This window comes from Lycorma delicatula, chromosome 2 (genome assembly GCF_047948215.1).
Source record: "Lycorma delicatula isolate Av1 chromosome 2, ASM4794821v1, whole genome shotgun sequence".
NCBI lineage: Eukaryota > Metazoa > Arthropoda > Insecta > Hemiptera > Fulgoridae > Lycorma > Lycorma delicatula.
In genome coordinates, this window is record NC_134456.1 from 51835396 (window position 1) to 51858174 (window position 22779).

The 22779-nt window shown below is 31.8% G+C and overlaps 1 protein-coding gene across 5 annotated transcripts in view; it reads left to right on the forward strand.

Annotated features, from left to right (window-relative positions):
- The window catches only part of LOC142318798 (putative sodium-dependent multivitamin transporter), a 122282-nt gene that overhangs the window by 56821 nt on the left and 42682 nt on the right, over positions 1-22779 (forward strand). For all 5 annotated transcript variants that reach the window (XM_075355286.1, XM_075355287.1, XM_075355285.1 and 2 more), the window contains one exon: positions 16486-16707. In XM_075355286.1, the coding sequence (XP_075211401.1) occupies positions 16486-16707 (222 nt within the window). The remainder of the gene's footprint in view (positions 1-16485; positions 16708-22779) is intronic.

Genomic DNA, 22779 nt, shown 5'->3' on the forward strand with positions numbered 1-22779 from the left:
AACATGGTTTTTATATTAGTTTTATTACTTAGTATCTCATTAGTGTATGTTATATAAGTCAGTGTTAGGGGTTACATTGTACTTGTTTGAGAAAAAGGTGCATTAATTTATCTCTGCTCCAGGACACGTAACTACGGACCTTAGTAGTTGTGATTGATAATATTATACCGGTGGTACAAAAGTAACACTATCCAAAAAATGCATTAATAAATCAGTAAATAAAAGTAAATAATAACAAAGGTACTAGTTAAACAGATTTTATTTAACTTGATTTTAAAACGTCTTTCTTTATTTTTAGAATAAAATTTTAAAACAATTGTTGAAAACGTCCAAGAAATCTACCTCAAGAAAAGTTTTCATAGTTTCAATCATATTTGCGAATTCTTTTCTTAATGTACTTGTAAGTTTTACAATTCCATTTTTATGCTGTTCTATGGTACGAGGATTATTATTATATATAGTTAAGAAAAAGTTGTGATGAGAGATCAGGAGATCTGGAGGGGGATCATGGTCCTTTTGAAATGAAGCGGTAAAAAAAATGTATGGCTAAGACTGTTGTACGGGTTTTTATTGTCTTTTTTTAAGTAACCGTCTGTTTTCAAGTTTTTAAAGGGCTATTAATTTTTACCAATTTTGTAATAATGTCCTGGTAAATATATATTTACGTTGTTTAAAAAGTAGGTTCAGTAATTTTCTTCCCTGAATTAGCTAACAGATCATTTTTCGTATTTAAAAGACGATTATTAAAACGCACGCGGTCCTGTAGTGCTCTAAAAATAGGTTGTACTAAATCCGCTTAAATGAAACTGTGTTTCATTACTCTAATAAACTATCTAATTTCGCATTCATACTTAAGATAAACGATTGAAAGCGCAGTAATAAAACTGTTAAGCTTTATCTGGTTTTATAGTTCTTAAACAACAGTCGTTTTTTAATGTAATTTGAAGCGTTGTATTACTCTTAAAACTTGTATTAGAAATTCCTAACCGATTAAAAAGTGTATACAGCGATTTTCCTGGAGACGCCAGAAGTTGGTTTTTAAAATCTTCACAAGTATAATTGTTACGGTAACAGTACAGGACGATCAGGGCAAACTTTATCCTACTCCACCATTTTTATGACAGAGATCAAACAAACGTTAATATTTGATTTATTCAGTACATGAGTGGTAGGATACGTATTCCGAAATAATTCAGGCATCTGCATATAAGAAATCGTTTGAAGATAACAAAAAATTAATGTAAATAAAGTTTTATGTGTTGTGGTGACGGTTTAATTTTAAATCGGTTTTATATCGGTATGTAGTCTGAAATATTTCGATCTGTAGTTTGAGAAATTTAAATAGGATATTTAGATAAGTAGGCGCATAAGTTTTACGTCGCAAAGTAAAAGTCACTTTTAAAATTTTATTTGTGTTAATATTTTATATGCCAGTTGTGATCTACACTTCAATATTACTAGATTTTATAAATTTAAAATGACATCATGCGGACGGTCCGACGAATATGAAAAATTGAAGCATGTAAATGAAGAAGGAGTTAGTAGCAAAAACCGAAAAAAGTCCTTTTTGAATCGTATGAATATTACATCCCCCAAAAAACGTAGAAAAGGTCACGAAAAAGATATTTTAGTTCATATGGCTGCTACAAGAAAGCGCATTAGCTCAATGTTGCTAGCTGTTTCTGCGGAAAAGGATGAAATTGATGATACTTTGTTTTGTTTTTGTCGTGTAATGCTAATCTTGTTCTCCATACATGTACATCAGCGTGTGAGTTGTTAACATTCAAAAAGCACACGGTTTTCAAATCAAATGCAAACTTCTTAAATAATTAAAATGTTTAATTGAATGAAATGAGTAACTAGAATTTGTACACTCTATTATGTTAAATATTAGTATTTTCTTTTCTTTCAAAATGTTTTAATATAATTTTACTTGCGACATAAAAATGAATGAAGACAGATCGGTAGGTAATTGTTTGATTAAAAAAAACCGTAAACTTACAAGACGTTCTGGGAAACCTTATGAAATATCCAGTGGAAAGAAGAAAGAAGGTGTAAAACCAGCATCACAATGTGCTAATTTTAAATGTAAATATTTATTTATTTATCGTATGGCACATGCACATGATTTCACAATTTATATTAAGATAGAAAAAAAAAAATAGATAGAGAATTATGAAAACTATACAAATTATAAAATTATAAAAAGAGTAATAAAGAATTATTATTCTCCTGGTTAGACAAACGGTAAATAGCAAACACACATTCAGTTTTAAAACATATTCAACTGCACCGTCTGTTGCCATCAGGAAGTCACTGAAGTTTCCGTCGTCGGCCCTATTTGGACATTCTGTGACTATACGGTGGACAGTTTGCTTATCGGCTTCACAATCGCCACTTGGAAACGGCGCCTTACCCCATTTGTGAAGTGTGTCTACACATCTGCCATGGTTAGTACGGATTTTATTGACTGACGTCCATACTCTGCGAGGCTGTTCGAAGGCGGAAGGTTTCTCCCTTATACAGAGAAGTTTCCGGTACCGGAGGAGACAGGTCTCCGCCCAGTTTCGTTCCCAGGAACTTGACAAACTGAACCCCAACGCAGCCAGCTCATCGGCAGTTCTCATAGCCGGTCTTCGAGATCGCAGTCTATCTCTATTCAGATCGGCTATATCTTGGTGTATGGGGAGTCGAGGATTACTCTGTATACGTATATACTCTCGAAGGAGAGCCGCCTTACGACGGTGATCACGGGGGGAGGGGTATGTGACTCACTATAGGCAGCCATACGATGGGGGTCGATCTTAATGTTCCGCTTATAATCCGCACGGTGTTATTTAGTTGTACGTCAACCATTTGTGTATATGCACTGTTGAGCCGACTGGAGCACTGTATTCTGTGGTTGAATAGACCAGTCCAAGTGCCGAAGTACGCAAGGTTTCGTCGGAAGAACCTCAAGTTTTTCCACATATTTTATGGATGATATTATTTTAGTTCACAGCTTCGCAGTAGTGTTTTACAGATGTCTCTTGTAGGACAATGTTTGATTTAGAGTAACACCGAGGTATTTCGTGTACGTGTTATGATGGAGAAGGCTACCCGCAAAATGAATCCGAAGTTGTCTGTTTGCTGCCTTGTAACAAAGATGGAAACAAGCCGTATCCGTCTTTACGGCATTTAGTTTCAGCCTCCACCTTCGAAAGTATGCTCCCAAGCTTGACAAGTCAAATGTCAAGATGGCTTCTGTTTCTTCAAAAGTTCTCTGTCCTGTGGCTATTACCCAGTTGTTTGAGTATCCAAACTTCCGGGATCAAGTATCAGGAATGTCGGATACAGTAACTGAAATACGATGGGGCCAGAACGGCCCCATCGTATGACCCCTGAGGCAGCCCGTCGTTCATCATTTTTACGGCTACCCAATATAACTTGATAAGTCCTACTAGCAAGCATGTTGTCAACGAGTCGTAAGGTCTGTTTACATGGAATTACTTGTATAAGTTTATACAGAAGATCATGTCTCTAGACAGTGTCGTAAGCTGCAGAGAAGTCTATAAACGCAGCTGAAGTTTCTGGAAACCTGCTTCTATATAAGCCGTCAGCGACATTATCTGGTCTGTGCAACTTCTTTCTGGTCAGAAGCCAGCCTGCTCAGTAGGAATACTCTCAAATATTTTGCCCAGTTCATTAATGTGTCACCACTGACGTCGTTGTCTCTATTTCCGTAGTATATGATGACTATTAAAATCATCAAATACACAATTGGATAGAGCAAAGTAGGCATTGTTTCAGGTGGCCAGGCGATAGCAGGAGGTTTATGTACGTTACTAATGGTTATCTCTCCTATCTTAATGACAACTTCGTAGATGTTCGAGCTCCATATCTTAAACAGATGAACATACTCAACAGACATAAGTGGCAATTCCACAGGCACGGTGATGTATGACTCTCAACAAATTATATACTGGTATCCTACATCTTTTAGCAAGCTGTTCTTCATTCTCAGTGTGAGTTTCCTGTATGGTTATGACGTCAATATCGTTATTTACCAAAGTTTGATATAGAACCTTGCATTTGGCCCAGCTTACTCCTTCCATATTAAGTTGGCAAAACTTGAACCTTGTTTCAAGATTCCTTGCGATAGGTCTTGAGAAGGACTATTTGAATTAACTGTCGCGCTAGGCATTATTTGCTTTAGCCAGGAGGTCAATTGATTGTCTGGTTACCAAGGTTGTTAGCTCTTTAGCGTTACATAGAATACACCACGTGAAGGCGAGCTAACATTGCATCCCTAAATGTAAATATAAATGAAGGCTTATTAGCGAAGAATAAACAGAACACCTGTTTTCAGAGTTACTTAAATTACGAGAAGAACAAGGTTGTTGACATGTTGTCCATTTTAACCTTGTTGAAAAAACAAAATATTGCTCATTATTTTGTATAAACAACTAAAAATGTTGTTCGCAGACGGCATGGGCGTTACGATGATTCTAAGAAAAGTAGGCATATAATTACTTATAGTTTAATCATGCTAAATGGAAAGGAATAAAATATACAAGTATGTTTAGAAGTTTTAAGGAGATATTCTGCTCTAACATCGTGAAAGGTGCATTTTTTTGTAAGAAAAAAGAAATAATGGTATTTTGTGAACCGTGATAAAAGGGATAAAAATCCATAAGTACAAATTTCCAGAAAACGATCGAAATCTGATTAGATTTAATCATTCCCGCATCATGAAAGTTCTTCCAAGGAAGAAGTGTTGATTTAAATGTTTATGCTCAGATTTGAATAATAGGTTTCCCAATACATTCAAAAAAAATCAAATAGTATAGTATGCATTGTAGTATATAAACCATACTAGATCTATTTAGTTGATCTACTTTACTCTATATCCTGCACGATTTTAAGCGTAGTTTTTTAAAATGCTGGTAAAGTATAATTTCTGAATTCATTATAATTTTTAGAATTCCGCTTAAATAATTTTTTCATAATTAAAAATTATAGTAACGGTCGAGATAGTAATAATTACATTTATTAGTTCATTTAATTTTCTTGTTGATTGCTAGATATTTGTGTATATCTTCTACAGATTTATTAAGCACAGATAACAAAATACAAAAGTAAGATAAACAAGTATTCTACAATTTTTATTAAATTTATTCGTTAATTCTGTATGACAATCGTGAGATGTATAAATAAAACCTTGAACTGAATTTAACAGAGTTAAATATTATATTCTGTCTAATTAAGATAAACAATTATAAAAAACCTTCCGTAAAATTTCAGACGTTTGTTAAAAATAATTTAATTCACGTCTATAGATATTAAGAAAACTTTCAAGCAGAAGAATCTCTTCTTAACCACTTTAAAAAAAATAAAATTGAACAACACAGTGACACACTACTAATTACTAAACACGACTTCCTGCTTAAACAAATTAACAGTTGTGGAAAGATAAATTTCATTCTTATCTTTCCAAATTATTCCTCAAAATAATAACACAACTAACAGTTTTTTCTACTTCCTGTGAAAATAACGTTTTGTTACTTGCACTCTTTTCCATTTACGAGCCCCAGTCGTCTGCATCAGAGGTGGGTATGTCATGGAACATTATGAGAGAGGTATAATCTGAAATGTGTATGTTGTGCAAAATAGAAGCAAGAATTACACCTTATTCTCCTCACTTCCAGCGACCCCGACAAGGAACATAAAACAGCAATTAATTATTTAGACCTAGTATTTTTCTAGCAATGTTGGCAACAATTGGACGTGTTTCACTGGTTACTAGGGAGATGTCCAGCACCTTCACAAACATCAAACAAAATTTGTGACTTTTTTATTTAATTTTTTTTTTGTTTAACTTCCGGGACCACTATTAAGTTCTGCTTCAGAGGATGATTTTTAGCGTCTGTGAAAATGCCATGCCTGACCGAGATTCGAACCCGGGACCTCCGGATGAAAGGCCAAGGCTCTACCACTCGCGCTACAGAGGCCGGCGACATTTGTGCTTGTCTTGATCTAACCTCTACAAGATGGCCGATTCTACAAAAGAAGTATTTCATGTTTCTCAACGATGTAAGTATAAAATTTTCATTTACTTGTGCATAACTTTATTATTTGGCATTTTTATCTAGTTCACCAAGTTCTAAATATTATTACTACACTATTAAACTCTATAATTCTTTGTTTTTCTTGTATCTATAAATGTTTAAACCTTTATGCCTGCTGTAGGGGACATTAGGTTTTAAGCTACCTTATTTCATGTATCACAAAAATATGTTTTACTTCTTTTGCGATTAGTGTATTTATGTACATTTCATAAAAATTTCAATCTTTAGTTATTTTTTGCTTTTCCAAATATTTATTACGTATGCTGTATTATCTTCAGAATTTATATTTAGCCCATAGCATCCAAAATTCTATTCTTTAAGAAATATTTTGTCGCCTAACCTAATTTTTTCTGATTTTTATTCTACTGTTATTTCATTCATAAAATCGTTTACTAAAAATTCTGATTTATTTCTGTAATTAGGTTCAACTGCCTTTACAAATGAAACAACTCATTTTGTCTTAAGTGAACTTGATGGAAATCTGTCAGAGTGTGACTTAACTGATGATGAAGATACCAATCCAACATTTGCACTGGATGTACCTTATCATCATGAGAAATTTTCTGATGATGAAAGCAGTGATGAGCTTATTAGTCAAAAAATTCCAGTGGAATAGGTGAATCTGCCCATCAAGATACTGAACCACAGCAACGTAGAAAACTGTTTTTGAAATTAAAATATTTGTAAGAATTACAGTTATCTTACTTTACGTCCCCTACTTTACGTTCCTTAGAATACGCATGTACTTGGAACAAGACTACAGAATTCCAACTATTGATGTTAATATCAGTAGAGACAGATATTTTCTTTTGAGGCATAATCATATATTAATTAAGAGATGATAATTCTATATCAGAAGACGAAAAAATAAATACAAATTTTGGAAAGTAGAGCCTATAATTCAGTCAGTTCGAAATGATTGACGGTTGAATATTAGGCTAGATAAAGTATCAGTTGACGAGCAAATTATACCCTTCTGGGATCAAGTTTCAACTCGTCAGTTTGTAAAAGGGAAGCCTGATGATGAAAAATTTTTGAAAAATTTTGTGGCAACTGCTACAGATGGACTTCTCTAGATTTTTTTATTTATCAAGGGAAAGGAGGTACCATTATTGAAGATGAATGTTATAATCACCTGGATTCCGACAGGGCTGTTACCAGATTAACGGTAACACTTTCTCTAGGGGTAACGATCTATATGGATCGCTTTTTTAAATTTGAATCCCTACTGGATATTTTGCATTCAGAAGCACAAGATACTGGTACTATTAAAAAATCATAAAATTTGTGTATGGAAGGAGTAAATTTTTTTGATCGCGTGATTAGTTTTTACAGGATAGCAGAGCGAACTAGAAAGTGGACTGTACGTGTAATAATGCACATGATTGATTTTTCCGTAGCTGCTTCCTTGATTAAGTACCGAAGAGATGAGACAGCTTTGGGAACACCAAAAAAAGAAGTTACGGATTATATTGCTTTTAAAAAATATATTGCTCACTTTTTAATACATTGTGAAAAAACTGAATCCACGGATTCTGAATACGAGCCTGAAAACCAAAATAAGCAACACCGAAGAACTGTTCCACAGCCTCCTGATGCCTTACGCAGAAAAGGAGTTCTTCATTTACCAGAATTTCCTTCGCCTGTCACTAAAAATAGGTGTCGATTTCCAGGATGTACAACAAATAAAGCACATATCAGATGTTCAGTCCGTAAAGTATTTCTTTGCGTACAAGACAACAGAAATTTTTTCAAGCTATTTCAAAAACTTTTACAAGTTTTATTTTATATTACTTTTTAAATATATTACCTTATTGTATTTATTAACCAGTCTTTTGACAGAAAGGTAATTTTTGTACAAAACAAAATAAAATATCAAGGTACAAAGGTAAGTCTTTGGATAGCATTTATGAATATTTTCAATAAACTTTGTATTATACTGTATTTGCGAATTAAGATAATTTTATTTTATTGTATTTGAAGAATTGTATCATAAATACATTTTTTTTTAATTTTCCATATTTTTTTCTTTCTAAATAAATAGTACCAAGTTGACGTAAATGTAGAAAAATAAATCTATATATATAAAAATGTTAAGTTCGTTTGTGTACGGCTTCAAAAACTCGAAATGTTCTGCACTAATTGAGCTCAAATTTTAGCACGATATATAACCCCCATCAAAGATTGTTTTCATCTATTTTTAATAAATATATCTATCTATTTTTAATTTGGAAATGTAAACAAAGGAAAACCAATCAGATCAATGCAAGATGGCCGCTGTCAAACACAACGACCAAATTTCTTTGAATTATATTTAATAGCTAAAACATCTGTATTTTATTTTTTTAAAAACACGATAAAAAAAATTTAGCACGATATATAACCCGCATCAAAGATTGTTTTCGTCTATTTTTAATAAATCTATCTATATATTTTTAATTTGTACAGTTTTTTAATAAATAAGAGGCTAATAAATCAGATGGAAATGTAAACAAAGGAAAACCAATCAGATCAATGCAAGATGGCCGCTATCAAACACAACGACCAATCACAAAGAGCCCGTATGGCCGTTGCCAATGTAAACAAAATCACAACTGATTAAGTAACAAATTTCTTTGAATTATATTTAACAGCTAAAACATCTGTATTTTATTTTAAAAAAACACCAAAACAAAAAGAAAAGCCACCAAGAAGGATGACTTACAGTAAATAAATTAAAATACCCAACTTTCTTATAGCCCAGATAGACTTAAGACTATGCAAACAAAAAAAGTCGAAATAACCAAATGCACAGAAAATAATATCCCTACATAATGACCAAAAAATCCTTTGTTAGGTTATTTTTTTACATATATATGACCAAACAATCGTTTTTTGGTCATTTAGCGTTCTTTGCTATGTAAAAGCAAAGAACAAAATTCACAAATAGTAACACTGAAACCACACAACTAAGTATTCGTTATTTTTGTTGTTATTTCTAACCTCTGAAACCACCGTTATGCATTGCTTCAGATGATGATATGAATGATTTATAGCGTATAAAAATGCCATTCCTGACCGGGATTCCAACTCGGAACCACCGGATTAAAGTCCGAGACGTTACCACTCGCGCCGCGGAGGCCGGCAAACATATTCGTTAGGAGCCGAATAAAAACACGACTTAGCAATATGGCGTTGTGTGTCAAACCAATTTTATATGGACTATAATTACTTTTAATACGCGAAACCCTTTGCAATGATTGAACATTAACTTAAACCTCTTCAAAAATTATTCCTTTTAAACTAAGCCACATTTTGATATCATTGTTTTGCTATAACACGGCTGGAATTCTTTTCGTTTAATGATAAGAAGCGTTGTTGAACACAATAACCGAATTCTCTTCCAAAGGACATAATATACCGCTAAACTATTTCTAAATAATTCAAATTCGTGTAATTTTTTTACGAATCGCGATTTTATCAAAATCTCACCTTTTTCTCAATTGACCTGCGGGGTTTTGTTTTCTTTGGAGACCGTAATTCATTAGTAGATTCATACTCGAGAATCACGTTGTACACTGAAGCAGCACAACTTCTACTTACGTTAGCAGTTTATTAACATCTGAAATCAACGCCGTTTGATTATTCTGTAATTTGTAAGCATAACTCTGCTTTTGTAAGCATTTAAAATGATGTGTTTTTTCGCACGACTTAAGGGCTTTTTTCGCAGCCCACAAATCTTTATATATAAAAATGTTAAGTTCGTTTGTGTACGCTTCAAAAACTCAAAATGTTCTGCACCGATTGACCTCAAATTTTAGCACGATATATAACCGGCTTCAAAGATTGTTTTTATCTATTTTTCGCATCAGTCACATACCCGCGACCGCGAGAAAACAGTTTTTTTAACGGTCAACTGTGTACCAGTGACCGCGCGCGCCATCTGCCGGAAGCGAAGGGAACACTCGCCATACTAGCTAACGACAACCGCAGTCACATGTGAAACAATACCTGTTCCCAATTACATTGTTTATTAACAAAAAAAAAAAAACGTATTCACTTGCATCTGATTCAGATTATTATACAATCTGAATTAAATATTCACTTTAGTGGAGGTACTTTTGTGTGATCGTGTCGTGATTGAGCTGCACCTTTCACCAAGCTCTGAATTTATTAGAAAACGACCAACAGTGGGATATATGTATTATTGACGCGTGCAACACTGCACATCCAAACCAAATTCGCGCATTATTCGCAATTATATTGACCGCTTGCTTCCCTTCATCTCCCACAGAGTTATGGGAAAGATATCGATCGCATATGGCTGAGGATATTTCGCATAGAGTACGCCTAGAAAATACCAATATGACCATGGAATTTACAGAAGGCATTTACAACGAAGCATTGATAAATATTGAAGACAAGTGCTTAGCTATTGCAAATAAAGTTCTTAGTCGATTGGGAATGCCAGCACCCACCCGAGCTGCGATTGCTTCATTTGATGTGGATTTACGCCGTGAACAGAGTTACAACATTGGTGATCTTCAGTCATATGTCCAATCAAACATTCCCAAATTAACGCGTGAACAGAAAGGCATTTATGATCGCATAATGTAAATGATAAATGACGGAGTTGGGGGGGACCTTCTTCTTGGATGCGCCAGGAGGAACTGGGAAAACATTCCTCATTAGATTGATTCTAGCAACGGTTCGATCAAAAAATAACAATTATCCTGTTGCGGAATATTAATCAGCCAAAATTCTGCAACGGAACGCGACTTGCAGTTAAGAAATTGATGAATAACGTAGTGGAAGCAACGATTTTAACGGGACCTTTCAAAGGTGAAGATGTTCTCATTCCTCGAATACCCATAATCCCGACCGATACACCATTTTAATTTAAAAGATTGCAATTCCCAATTCGATTGGCATTTGCAGTCACAATCAATAAAGCTCAAGGTCAATCTTTAGAATTGTGTGGTTTAGATTTAGATGCGGATTGCTTCTCACATGGGCAACTGTATGTTGCGTGTTCCCTAGTCGGCAAACCAGATAGCCTTTATATCTACGCAGACAGTGGAAAAAAAAAAATTATCGTATATCCACAAGTATTGAAAAATTAAACTTCTATGAAACGTATGCTTTATTTTGTTTCTCATCCATGCAAACACAATGTGCCACAACGAAGCGTGGCGGGTAGAGCTAGTATTTTATAATTCTGGTTGAATGAAATATAAAATTTTACGGTTTTGCTAAGAATTTATTAATTTTTATTTCAAGAATTGGTTACCAACCATTATAAAAAAATAAAGCTTAAGACCTGATCTCCCGTGCAGGACAAATAAAAAAAAACGGAAAAATTTTCCAGACAATCATCAACTTAGCTTCAAATATGCAATATTACTAAGATTATCAGAATAAGACCCTTTTTTTACATGAAAGAGGAGGTTATGGTATTCTTAGTAAGCTTAGTAATGAAAGTCGTTCGTTAATTTTAAATTTAGCATAAACTACAAAAAATAAAAAATAAAAATGTACGTTTAATTTAATAAAAAATAAATGTTACTATTTCAATAAAAAAATAAAAATTAGTTTTGTATAATATTATGTATATTATACTACGTATAATATTTTTAAGTCGGTTTTGTTTTTATACTTTTTTCCTGTTACTAATTTTCATATTTTTTCAAAAGAATTAGGCTGTGGTTAGTGCACATTTATTTTAAATTGCGTCTTCATATTAATTTAATTATTCATTAAATGAAGCTCTAATTTATTTAATTGATTATTATTGTTTTTATATTAAATATTATAAAGTTAAATGTATAAACATTATTTATCTTAAATAATATTTTCGTAATCATTTAAGAGTTTAAATATGATTTAGTACATGTTTATTTTAGAATTATTTCTTCATATTAATTTATTAATGGATATTCAAATATATTTACATTATTATTCTATTACTTTTGAGATTATTTTGAATAAATGATGAATTTTTTTAAAAAACTGTTCTGATTGTATTACGTTATTAATATATTAAATGCTTTTTTCACAAAAATGTTCCCTTTTTCACTACTCGTGAAATTTAAATATTTTGATTTTCTCCTCAGAGTAAAAAATGTTGTCTATCATAATCATTTTATTTTCTTAAAAATCCCATATACCTAGTTTCTGCTTTGTGATTAAATACCTATTTGATGATAACTGGCTGAACTATTTTCATTTCTCTCTTTTCCTGTTTTAGCCTCCGGTAACTACCGTTTAGATAATTCTTCAGAGGTTGAATGAGGATGATATGTATAAGTGTAAATGAAGTGTGTAAATGAAGTGTAGTCTTGTACATTCTAAGTTCGACCATTCCTGAGATGTGTGGTTAATTGTGAAACTCAACCACCAAAGAACACCGGTATCCACGATCTAGTATTCAAATTCGTGTAAAAATAACTGGCTTTACTAGGACTTGAACGCTGGAACGACTTCCAAATCAGCTGATTTAGGAAGACGCGTTCACCAACCCGGTGGGTTTGAACTATTTTCATTTAAATAAGCACAAACTTACTTGATAATACCCAAAGAACATTACCCTTTTGAAAGCAAAAAATAAAAAAATCTATTTTATTTCTTTACATGCATTAATTATGTGCTGTATTATATAAAAATTTGAGAACTGAAGTTAGTAGCGCGTTTAAAATATTGTTCTTTCATAGTATGAAAGAACTAATTATTTATATATTATAATAATACTATATGATAATAATAATATATATATTATAATAATAATGTATATTATAATTATACTATTATTTATATGTTATAAAAACTAATTATTTACAGTATGAAAATTTATTTTCATAGTATGAAAATAAATGTATCATCATAATAAGTAAATCGGTTCTTTCCGAGTTACTCTCTCTCTTTCTCTCTCTCTCTCTTATTTCTGTTGCAAAGCCGTAGGTGATGCAAGCAGAGTTACGTTAAGTAGCGGTTGGTGATGTATTTGAGAGTACAAAACGACCATCTACGGAGCAAAGTCATTAGTAATAATTGATTTCGTGAACTTTTTAATAATGACCGTCTCATAAAGCAGTAATACTTGATTTGGAGAAACATGCATTTGTCTCCAACATTGTTAAAATCAGTCCACTGAGTGGACGAAAGAAGGCACTAGTGTAACAAGTGTCGCAACTAAAGATGTCGGGAACTAAAGCGCAAGTTCAAGGTCATTCAATGCTGTTTGGTGTAGTTCGGCATGTTTGAACCCCTGTGGGAAGCGAAACGAGGCAAGGCAAGCACCCCGTGCAAGACTAGACTAATGTATAAGCGAGCACCCCATGCGAGGCTAGACCAACATAAACATACACACACACAGACAATTGGATTGACCCTGCTGGGCGAAGTGCGGCATATGTGAACCCCGCGTGAGGCTAGATGATATAAGGTGAGTACTCTGTGCGAGGCTATGGAGAATGAAGCACGAATGTTTTTCAATTAAACTAAATGGATTATGAACTAGATGAATTATGAACTGTGAGCCGGGTTTTAATGTTTCAAATCAATTGAATGATTAATAAATTTCTGTGGGCTTCCCGTGGGGAATGCATCAATAATAGGGTCTTTTACCAAAAGGAGCGCTAATATCCCAGCCGCTACCGTGGAATTTCCCTGTTTCCCTGTTGTTAATTTTACTACTATTTTTAATTTTTTTTTAAATATTAGCAGTACTAATATAGAGACGGTTCCATAGCGAATCGTATGTTACACTAAATGGGTAATGGAATGTCAGCTGTAGCAGGTTCAGTTGACACAATGCTAAGCTTCAGATTAATGCCCCTTACTATACTTTGGTTTCACTTTGTTTTGTGATTTGCCGTTACTATATAAAGTGTGTTGTGTTGTGTGTTGTATAATGTGTCAAGAAAGTGCATAGATTATATAGATAATTTCTATAAAGTTTACTCCACTTGTTAAGACATGTTGTGAACTATATTTTGGCTGTAAAGTTGTGGATCAAGATAAGATATGGGGTCCTTACATCTGCTGTTTGACCTGTGTAAAACTTCTGACAGACTGGGCTAGGGATAATTGGCTCATGAGTTTTGCTATGCAGAAGGTGTTCTGTAAACCACAATACCAATTCTCAGGCTGTTATTTCTGTATTACAAATATAAAAGAAATAAGTAGTTAATCCAAAACTCACAGTGCAGTACTCAGATTTGCCATCTGCTGTAAGGCCAATCACACATGGTTAGGCTTCCCTGTACAATATCCTCCAACACATTTAACTTTAGAAGATGAATCTGAAGTGCAGTTATCCACTGAAGTTCAAGGTGAGGAGCAAGATGATCTTCCCGTGAACCTCATCTGACAACTCAAGGTGAATTAAACAACCTTGTTCAGGATTTGAACTTATGTGAAAAAAAAAATAAGCTGAGCTTTTGGGATCTAGGCTGAAAGGCTAGAATTTTATCCATACTGAACTAAAGTATGTTTCTTTCATACTTGTCAGGAAGAGTTTTAAGACTTAAATTCAGGAGAAAATGGTTAAGTGTACTGTAATATTTGTATATTTGTTACATCACAGATACACTTCAACTTGATTATGATTCTTTGAAGACTAGTTTAAACATTGTCCTTTTGTGCAATGGCAATAAATTAATTACCTTCCGTGTCGTTAACTTATGCAACTAATATGAAAGAAACTAATGACAATATTGAATCCTGTTTGAAAAAATTCAGAACAATTACCATTGGGCTATAAATTGCGATTTAAAAGTTATTGCATTACTAATGGATTTGCAGTTAGGCTATTCTAAATTTTGTTACTTTTATTGTGAATGGGACAGTAGCCACAAGACAAAGCATTATATCAGAAATAATGGCCAAAGCATGAAGCACTTATGCCTGGTTAGAAAATTTTTGTACATTCCCCACTAGTTAATTCGGAAATGATTCTTTTTCCTCCACTTCATACAAAATTAAGACTTTGCAAAAAACCTTGCAGGTACAAAATAACTTTGTGGATAAAAACTTCAGTGTGGTGATGGATTTCATTATTTGAAAGAAAAATTTCCTTGTGTTGGTGATGCTAAATCAAGGAAGGAATTTTTGTGGGTCTCCAAATAAGAACCTTGATTAGAGATAAACAATTCGAAGGATTGTTAACCCAAGTCGGAAAGTCAGCATGGAAGTCGTTTAAAAGTCTTGTGCATAATCTTTTAGTAAATCTTAAATCCCCAAACAACCATGACATTATAGGTGAATTATTCAACATACAAAATATGGGGTACAATATGTTACTAAAAATTCATTCCTTGGTTAACACCTAGATTTCTTCCTGAACAATCTTGTTGCCAACAGTGATGAGCATGGAAAACTCTTCCACCAGCAAATTTCAGTCATGGAAAACAGATACCAGTGACAGTGGGGTGTAAAAATGCTTGCAGATTATTGGGTGCTAAGAGGGATGTTCCAAGTGACAAAAAAACAACTACCACATTTTAGGTAAAGTTAGTAGCTGAATGCATGTAAATTCTTAAATTTCTTTCTAAGTTTACCTGTGTATCATAAAAAAGTAGTGGGTGATGGAGAAAATCTATTTACATATTTGAATTCAGCATGAAACGTTCTATGTGTTATGATCACATATTTTGTTCCTTATAACAAAAAAAAATTTAATTTGTTCCTCAGTGTAATAAATGTTTAAACAGTAATTACGCATTTGATAAATTATTTTCTTTTGTTATACATTATTATTAATAAAACTTACTTTACAACAGAGTTATATTTCCTGTGCTATATTTTTTAGACAAAGCTCAATAAAATGTATTAGTATTGTGCTTTTCTAATTATGGAGTATGCAAATTATTGAGTTACAATGCTTAAACAGAAATTATTAATATATATGTGTCTAAATACAATATAAGTACATGATTAATTTACTTTGACATAAAATTATTTTTCAGAATAACATAATAATAAAATACAGTGTACAATTTTATTTTAAATTTAATTTTGAGATGTATCTACTTATACAGATTTATGTCAATGTGAGTTGGTATAAATAGTGTAATGAATAAAAGTATTGATACCATGGTGGTATCGAATCATACCTACTTCTGAGTGAACTTAGTACAACTCACCAATTCTGCCTAGGCCTTTGTATAATGGTTTGTTAATGATAACATTGGTAAGAATCAAACGAAACTCAAGTACTTTCTTATTTTTATAAAATTCATTGCATGTATCTAGTCATTACACTTTTGTAGAATTGTTTGAGTTAAGTGTATTTCATCCTCTGAAGTATTATCTAAACGGTAGTTACCGGAGGCTAAACAGGAAAAAAGAAGTGTATTTTTCCTCAATTGTATTACAATATAATTTTAATACTTTTTTTTAGGAATACTTATTGGCTGACAAAAAACAGCATGTATTTCCAGTGGCAGTATCATTAATGGCCAGTTTTATGTCATCGATCACATTACTTGGTGTACCAGCTGAATTTTACTCACATGGGACGCAATTTGTACTTATTGATCTTGGTTATGCTTTACTTGCACCAGTAGCTGCATATTTTTTTTTACCAGTGTATTTTAAACTGCAAGCTACTTCTGCTTATGAGGTAGGGTATTATATTTATGCAATATAAAATACTATGAACTATCAAAACATTATAAACAAAATTCATTGTGAAATAAAGGTTACCAAAATCTTAACCTTTTAGTTATCTGCTTTGTTAAGTTAAAAAGTAGATAACTTTTCTATTAACTAACCATTGATTTCTTAACTATTAATAAGAATACTTGTAGTTATTTCTGGTACTTAAGATATATTTTACAGTAAAATAACTTGCAGATATCCTTGAGAGATATGAAATTAAAAAATATATGACTTTATATAGATGTAAAAAAATATGTGTGTGAGTTACTTTGTATTCTTTTAGAAGCTAAGCAGCTGAATTAAAAAAATGAAGATTAATTTAACCAAATAAAAGGTTCATGGAATTATAAGGCAGGTCAATCAGACTTAACTGTTGGACAATTGATGTAATAAAAGTCTTAAAAAAAATTAAGGATCAACTTATTTTCTAAATACATGGGAATGTGCTTCCACAAAATCTTTTTGAACATGTATCCAACAGTTCTGAAAAAGATAATCTGGAAGTATATCTCTTTATCTCAGAAAGAGAGTGATTGTTTAACTATTTTTATAAAGTTTAAACCACACCTCACTGTGCTGGTGTTTGGACAAGTTGTAAGTTATTATCTACTTTTATACTTTACTTTCTATGAGTACTAAAAAAATGATAGATTTGAATTAGTTATTAAAGCAGCAGAATATCATAAAAAATACAAGTGTGTTCTTAATTGGTCAACAAAATGACAAAGGGTGAAAGTCATCAAAATCAGGATAGATCTCCTTTCATGAAAGAAAATGTCAGTGGGAAGCACTGGGAAGGCTTCTCACGTGAATGTATAGTTAGTTATCTGCTTAAATAATAAGATTAGTCTTACATCCTAAATTTTGCATGCAGGATTAACTTTTTTACAAATTGTAAGTTTAAATATTTGAGTATGTGACAAAAACGCAAATAATATTTTATCACTAGTTTCAAGAATTATATTGCTCGTTAAAATATTTGCTCATCTTCCATTGCAGTTCTAAAATGTCCGCCTTCAGTACGACTCCTGGCGATCCAACTCCTTAGGTTACAGCAGTAAACACATTCACAGTGTTGTAAAAGTATAAATCCTTCCATCTGACCCTCTCTGATCCAAACTATCTCCGTGTCGGCAATAATATTCTATTGAAAGGCTTCATTTTATTTTTTGACTTTTTAATTAACATTTTAATGTTTTTAAATTCATAGTATAATAAAAACAAATCAGTTTCTTAATAATTTATCTATAACATTGAACTTCTTTCTTTAAGATCTCATAATTTTGTTAGTAAATGATAAAACTAACATATTTTCTTCAATTTTTTTTAATTGAATTTTTTTTTAAATCATATTTTCATCAGAGAGAAAATAAAATATACAGAACGTATCAAAAACAGAATACGAAATAGTTTATTTTGTTAGCCTTCCTTTGTATTTCAAACAATCTTATATTAAATGTTGAAATAGTCCTACAATTCTTACACGACAGGAATCAAATTTTTTCTTAAAAATTCTCATAAAAGATTTTTTTCTATGTATAAAGTAATCAGTTAAAAAGAAAGAAAGTGAAAATTTTCAACCTCGATTATGAAATTTAAGAATAACTTATTGCTTTTAAATTCCCCGCTATTTTCATTATATTACACCATTATTAACGAATTTAAAGCTCAAAGATGTGCTTAATGATATTTGTTACCGAGGATTATCTTAATTTTTCCATATCAAACGCATGCTTTAATTAAAAATAAAAATTACAAAATTTTGTCAGAATTTAAAAAAATTTGCTTTATACTTTTTAGTCATACTTTAATCAAATTATTATCATACATTGCTTGAGTTTAATTAGTAGGTTAACTTGGATTTCAAAAGATAACAAATTTATTGAAATCTCTAATATATCTATAAAATATCAAAAAATTTTCAGTCAAGCATTTACTATATAAAGTAACGAAATAGTGAAGTTATTATTTCATTATGAGTTTTTATGAAAGATTTCTCATCACTGATAATGTATCATTATTGTAAGATTTTCTTCCTGTTAATTTGGAATATATATATATATATATATATATATGTGAGTGATTACGAAGTGTTGTCAAATTTGAAACCACAAAAACTCCCGTACCAAGTTTTTGTCATTTTTTTTATGTCAAATGGCCCTCGGATTTGTCATCTGCGACCCCAAAAACCCCGCTTGCCGTTTCTCAGATTTTGCAATTTTGTACAGTCGCACCCGTAATTTACCCCCGTACGGGGATGTTTGGAAAAGTAATGGTTGAATATTGCATTGTCACACGACTTTAGTAACTGTGCAAAATTTCATCAATCGGCAATGTCAGAAAGTATGTTAAATTAAGAATGCAAAATTTGAGGACAAACATGAAAAAAATAACATTGAAGTTAAAGAATATAAGTATGGTAAAGAATACCAGTGAGAATTAGCGTAAGCAGTTTTATCCTATTATTTATTTAGATTTACCATGAAGTTGATTGTTTTAATTGAGCCTGTATCAGTAGATTTTTAATATTTATTAAATTATTATCTACCCACGGTTTCCTTTGTTATCAGTAAACGTTCTTAATTCGATCAATATGCACTTTTTATTATGTACATCCCTTAATGCCTACCAAATAGACGGATTTCATATTCTTTTTATCAACTTTTCGAAGAAAAATACGGTAAAAAGTATAAGTAAAAAATATATGTATTTAGTTATTGCCGTATGTATAAAATATTGTACTTGAAAATCTCCAAAACTATTACATCAAGTTCACTGAAATTTACATATTCTGTAGTAATGTATCTCATGTTGTTCGTGTGAAAATTTGGTGAAGATTGGTTGAGTCGTTGTTGAGTTATCCTTAATTTAAGGTCGAAAAAATTTGAGGGTGGCAAGTTAAATGTGGTTTGTTAGATGCTGCAAGTTGAACGTGGAAAAAATTTTTTAACAAAAAATCGGTCTCTTGCAGTAGAATTGCGCATGATTTTATTTGCTTTGTAAAGGAAGTGCCTGTGATAGTCCCTCGACATTTTTTCACGTAGCTAAAAGGACTATTGTTAAATATAAAATTAAGTTGTCTATTTAGATGATTAATGATTTTATTTTTTTCATTTGGTAGCCGTTTTTATTCATTAATATTGAACTTCTAATATTTCTTGTTATATGGCAATGACACTAATTATTTTCACGTGTAATTAAAGAAAGTTAACAGGAAAATTTTTAAAATTTACAGTAAGTATAAGTAGACACTAATAATTAATTACTCCTCTTTCTAAGTGCTTATGTCTATTAGGTAACACTCAAATTGTCATTTTATGATTTTTCTTTGTTTTTTTACTTCCTTGTACGAAGTAAAGAAAGCATTGTTATCGAGAAAAAATTTCGGTTTTTAGATTTCAAGGGAAATAACCATTTTGACCATCCCTGAATCCATTTTGACTAGTTTCGAAATACATACGTATTTCGCATAACTCAAAAACGATTAGCCGGCGGATATTGAAATTTTGTATTTAGGACTGCTGTAACATCTAATTGTGCATTTCCCCTTTTGATTGCAAAACGACCGAACCAAAAGTGTACAAAAAAGCCCAAAATCCCCCAAAAATTGGATCTAGGACTAACTGCAGTAATAAGCCCTCATTGAGAGCTTTTCAACGATATATCATAACTGGTACTTATTTTGATTGGTTCCAGAATTATAGCCAAATAAAATTTTAATTATTGAAATATTTGGATCTCACAAGAGAAGGCACATCGGTTCGGATCGAATGGGACTTTCAGCGCCTTTTTCCTTTTAAACTTTTTTTTTAATTTAAATATATTGATTTATTAATGATTATTAACCTGTGACTGTAAAAAAATTTACAATAAATAATAATAGTTCAATAAAAAATAAAATTATGAAAAATAATATTTAATATTAATTAAAAATTATAATTTAGAATCGTACTATTTTTGGATTAATTTCTGTTTAATTTTGTCTACATTAAAGTTAACTACAGAGTGACTGAAAAATAGAACCTCACAAGAAAAATATATACACTGAGGCACACCTGCCCGATCTTTAATAAATTGCAAAAAATTTTTATCTTTTAGTTCATTACTCCTCTGATATTGTCGGACAGTATTCTCCCTAAGTCGGGTTTGATGAACATTTCGTTTATTTATTTATTATTTTTTTTGTAATCATTTAATTGCTCTTTGATTTGATATAATTCTTCTGATCTTAATTTGTGTACACGTTCTCTACTTTTCAAATTTTCTCTCTTTATATTCATCATCCTCTCTTAATCTTTTTATTCTTTTCTTGGTCTTAACGTTTTCTTCCTCTTTATATTTATCATCTTCTCTTAATTTTTTTATTCTTCCTTTATTCTTAACATTTTGTTCGTATTCATCTTCTTGTCGTTTTATGAAATATATTTCTTCATGTTATCTTTCTTTTTCCTGTATTATAGTTTCTTTTTCATTTTTGATTATTCACCAATTAATCCAATAATAGAAATTGAATATTTTACACCGTAAGGTCAAAATTAACATATGTAACTAGTACACAGAGTTCACTAAACGGAATAGTTTAATTATTAACTTTTATTTATACGACACACTAGAAATCTGAAACTTTTGTTAATCATCAACTCACGAAGATACGAATAATACTGATCTAGTAAAACGAATAATAATGGGACTTTTACTCTATTCTAATATTTCTTGTCAGATTGTTGGATTAATAATTATATAAATTATTGATATTAATAAAAACTAATATTTCGGAAATTGTGTAACTGTCCACTTTATTAAAGAATTGGTGGATCGTATCTCACTTTCAAATGAAATAAGTTTAAATGAACTGCAACAAAATGCATTTTTTTTAAATGCTGGCTTATCACCCTTAAGGATATTTCTTTATAAACAAGAAGCGGTTTTTATCGCTTGCACATATTTGAAACAAAAATTAAACTATAATTTGTTTCACAAAAGCATGCAGCAAACAAAAACATAATAGTATGACGATTCTAATTTAATTTAGAGCAGTCCATCCGAGAAAAAAGCCACTTTTCTTTACTTTTAAAATAAAAATGAAGTAAAAGTAATTTGTAATACAAAAGTTAGAAGATTGTGATAAAATCATATACAAATGTTTATTTTAAAATAAATAAAAAATTAAGAAAGTACTTACCGCTGTATTAAATATTCAAGTAAAACAGAAAAGAATATTTGTTACCACAATGTATTTCTTCAATATCCCATAAGGAATGGAATGGAATGCAAAGTTGGCGGGAGTTTCACAGTTTCTCCCTACAATCGCAGAACCTGGACAGTGTCCCTTGCTGCTGGATGATTCTAGAATCGTCGTCCTCCCGACGTGATTCTCCTTCAGACCGTCCACTGAAGTCCTTTCGGTGCTAACGCTTCATAGGCTAGCAGGAATACGCCACAACGGGGCACTAACTCTTTGGGGGGAACAATGCGCCCCCTTCTCCGGAGGGAGTCGCAATTGCTGATTTAATTTAATTGTAAGTTATGCAGGAAAAGGTTAAGTAGAAGTTCTTCATCCACTTTTTTGATGGCTGCATCCCATAAGCTGCTGTCTGTTGAACTATTGTCATCGTTTCCAAAATTTATCACAATATCTTGAATAATATTTTCATACTGTCCGCTTCCCATACTTTTTTTCTTTAATTACATATTGAATATAATTTTTCCAAGCATTTGCATCTACTCTATTAAAACCTTTTGTCAGTAGATTTTTTTGTATCACTTAGTTTAAATGTTGTGTTATTGCTCCCAATGTAGTCTTTGACTGATATCCATACCAATTCTATCAGGTTAAAATTGCAATGAAGGAAGACACAACCACAACACAACACATTTTTTTTAATTTTGCTGTTTTATATACTTTTGTAATGAATACACGTTTGTTTAACTGATTTTACTAATCTTATAAGTTCTACTTTAATATGTCTTCGGCGACCGCAATTTTCTTCGATTTTAACCATTCGACAATTTCCGATTTCGGGTCGAAGCGTTT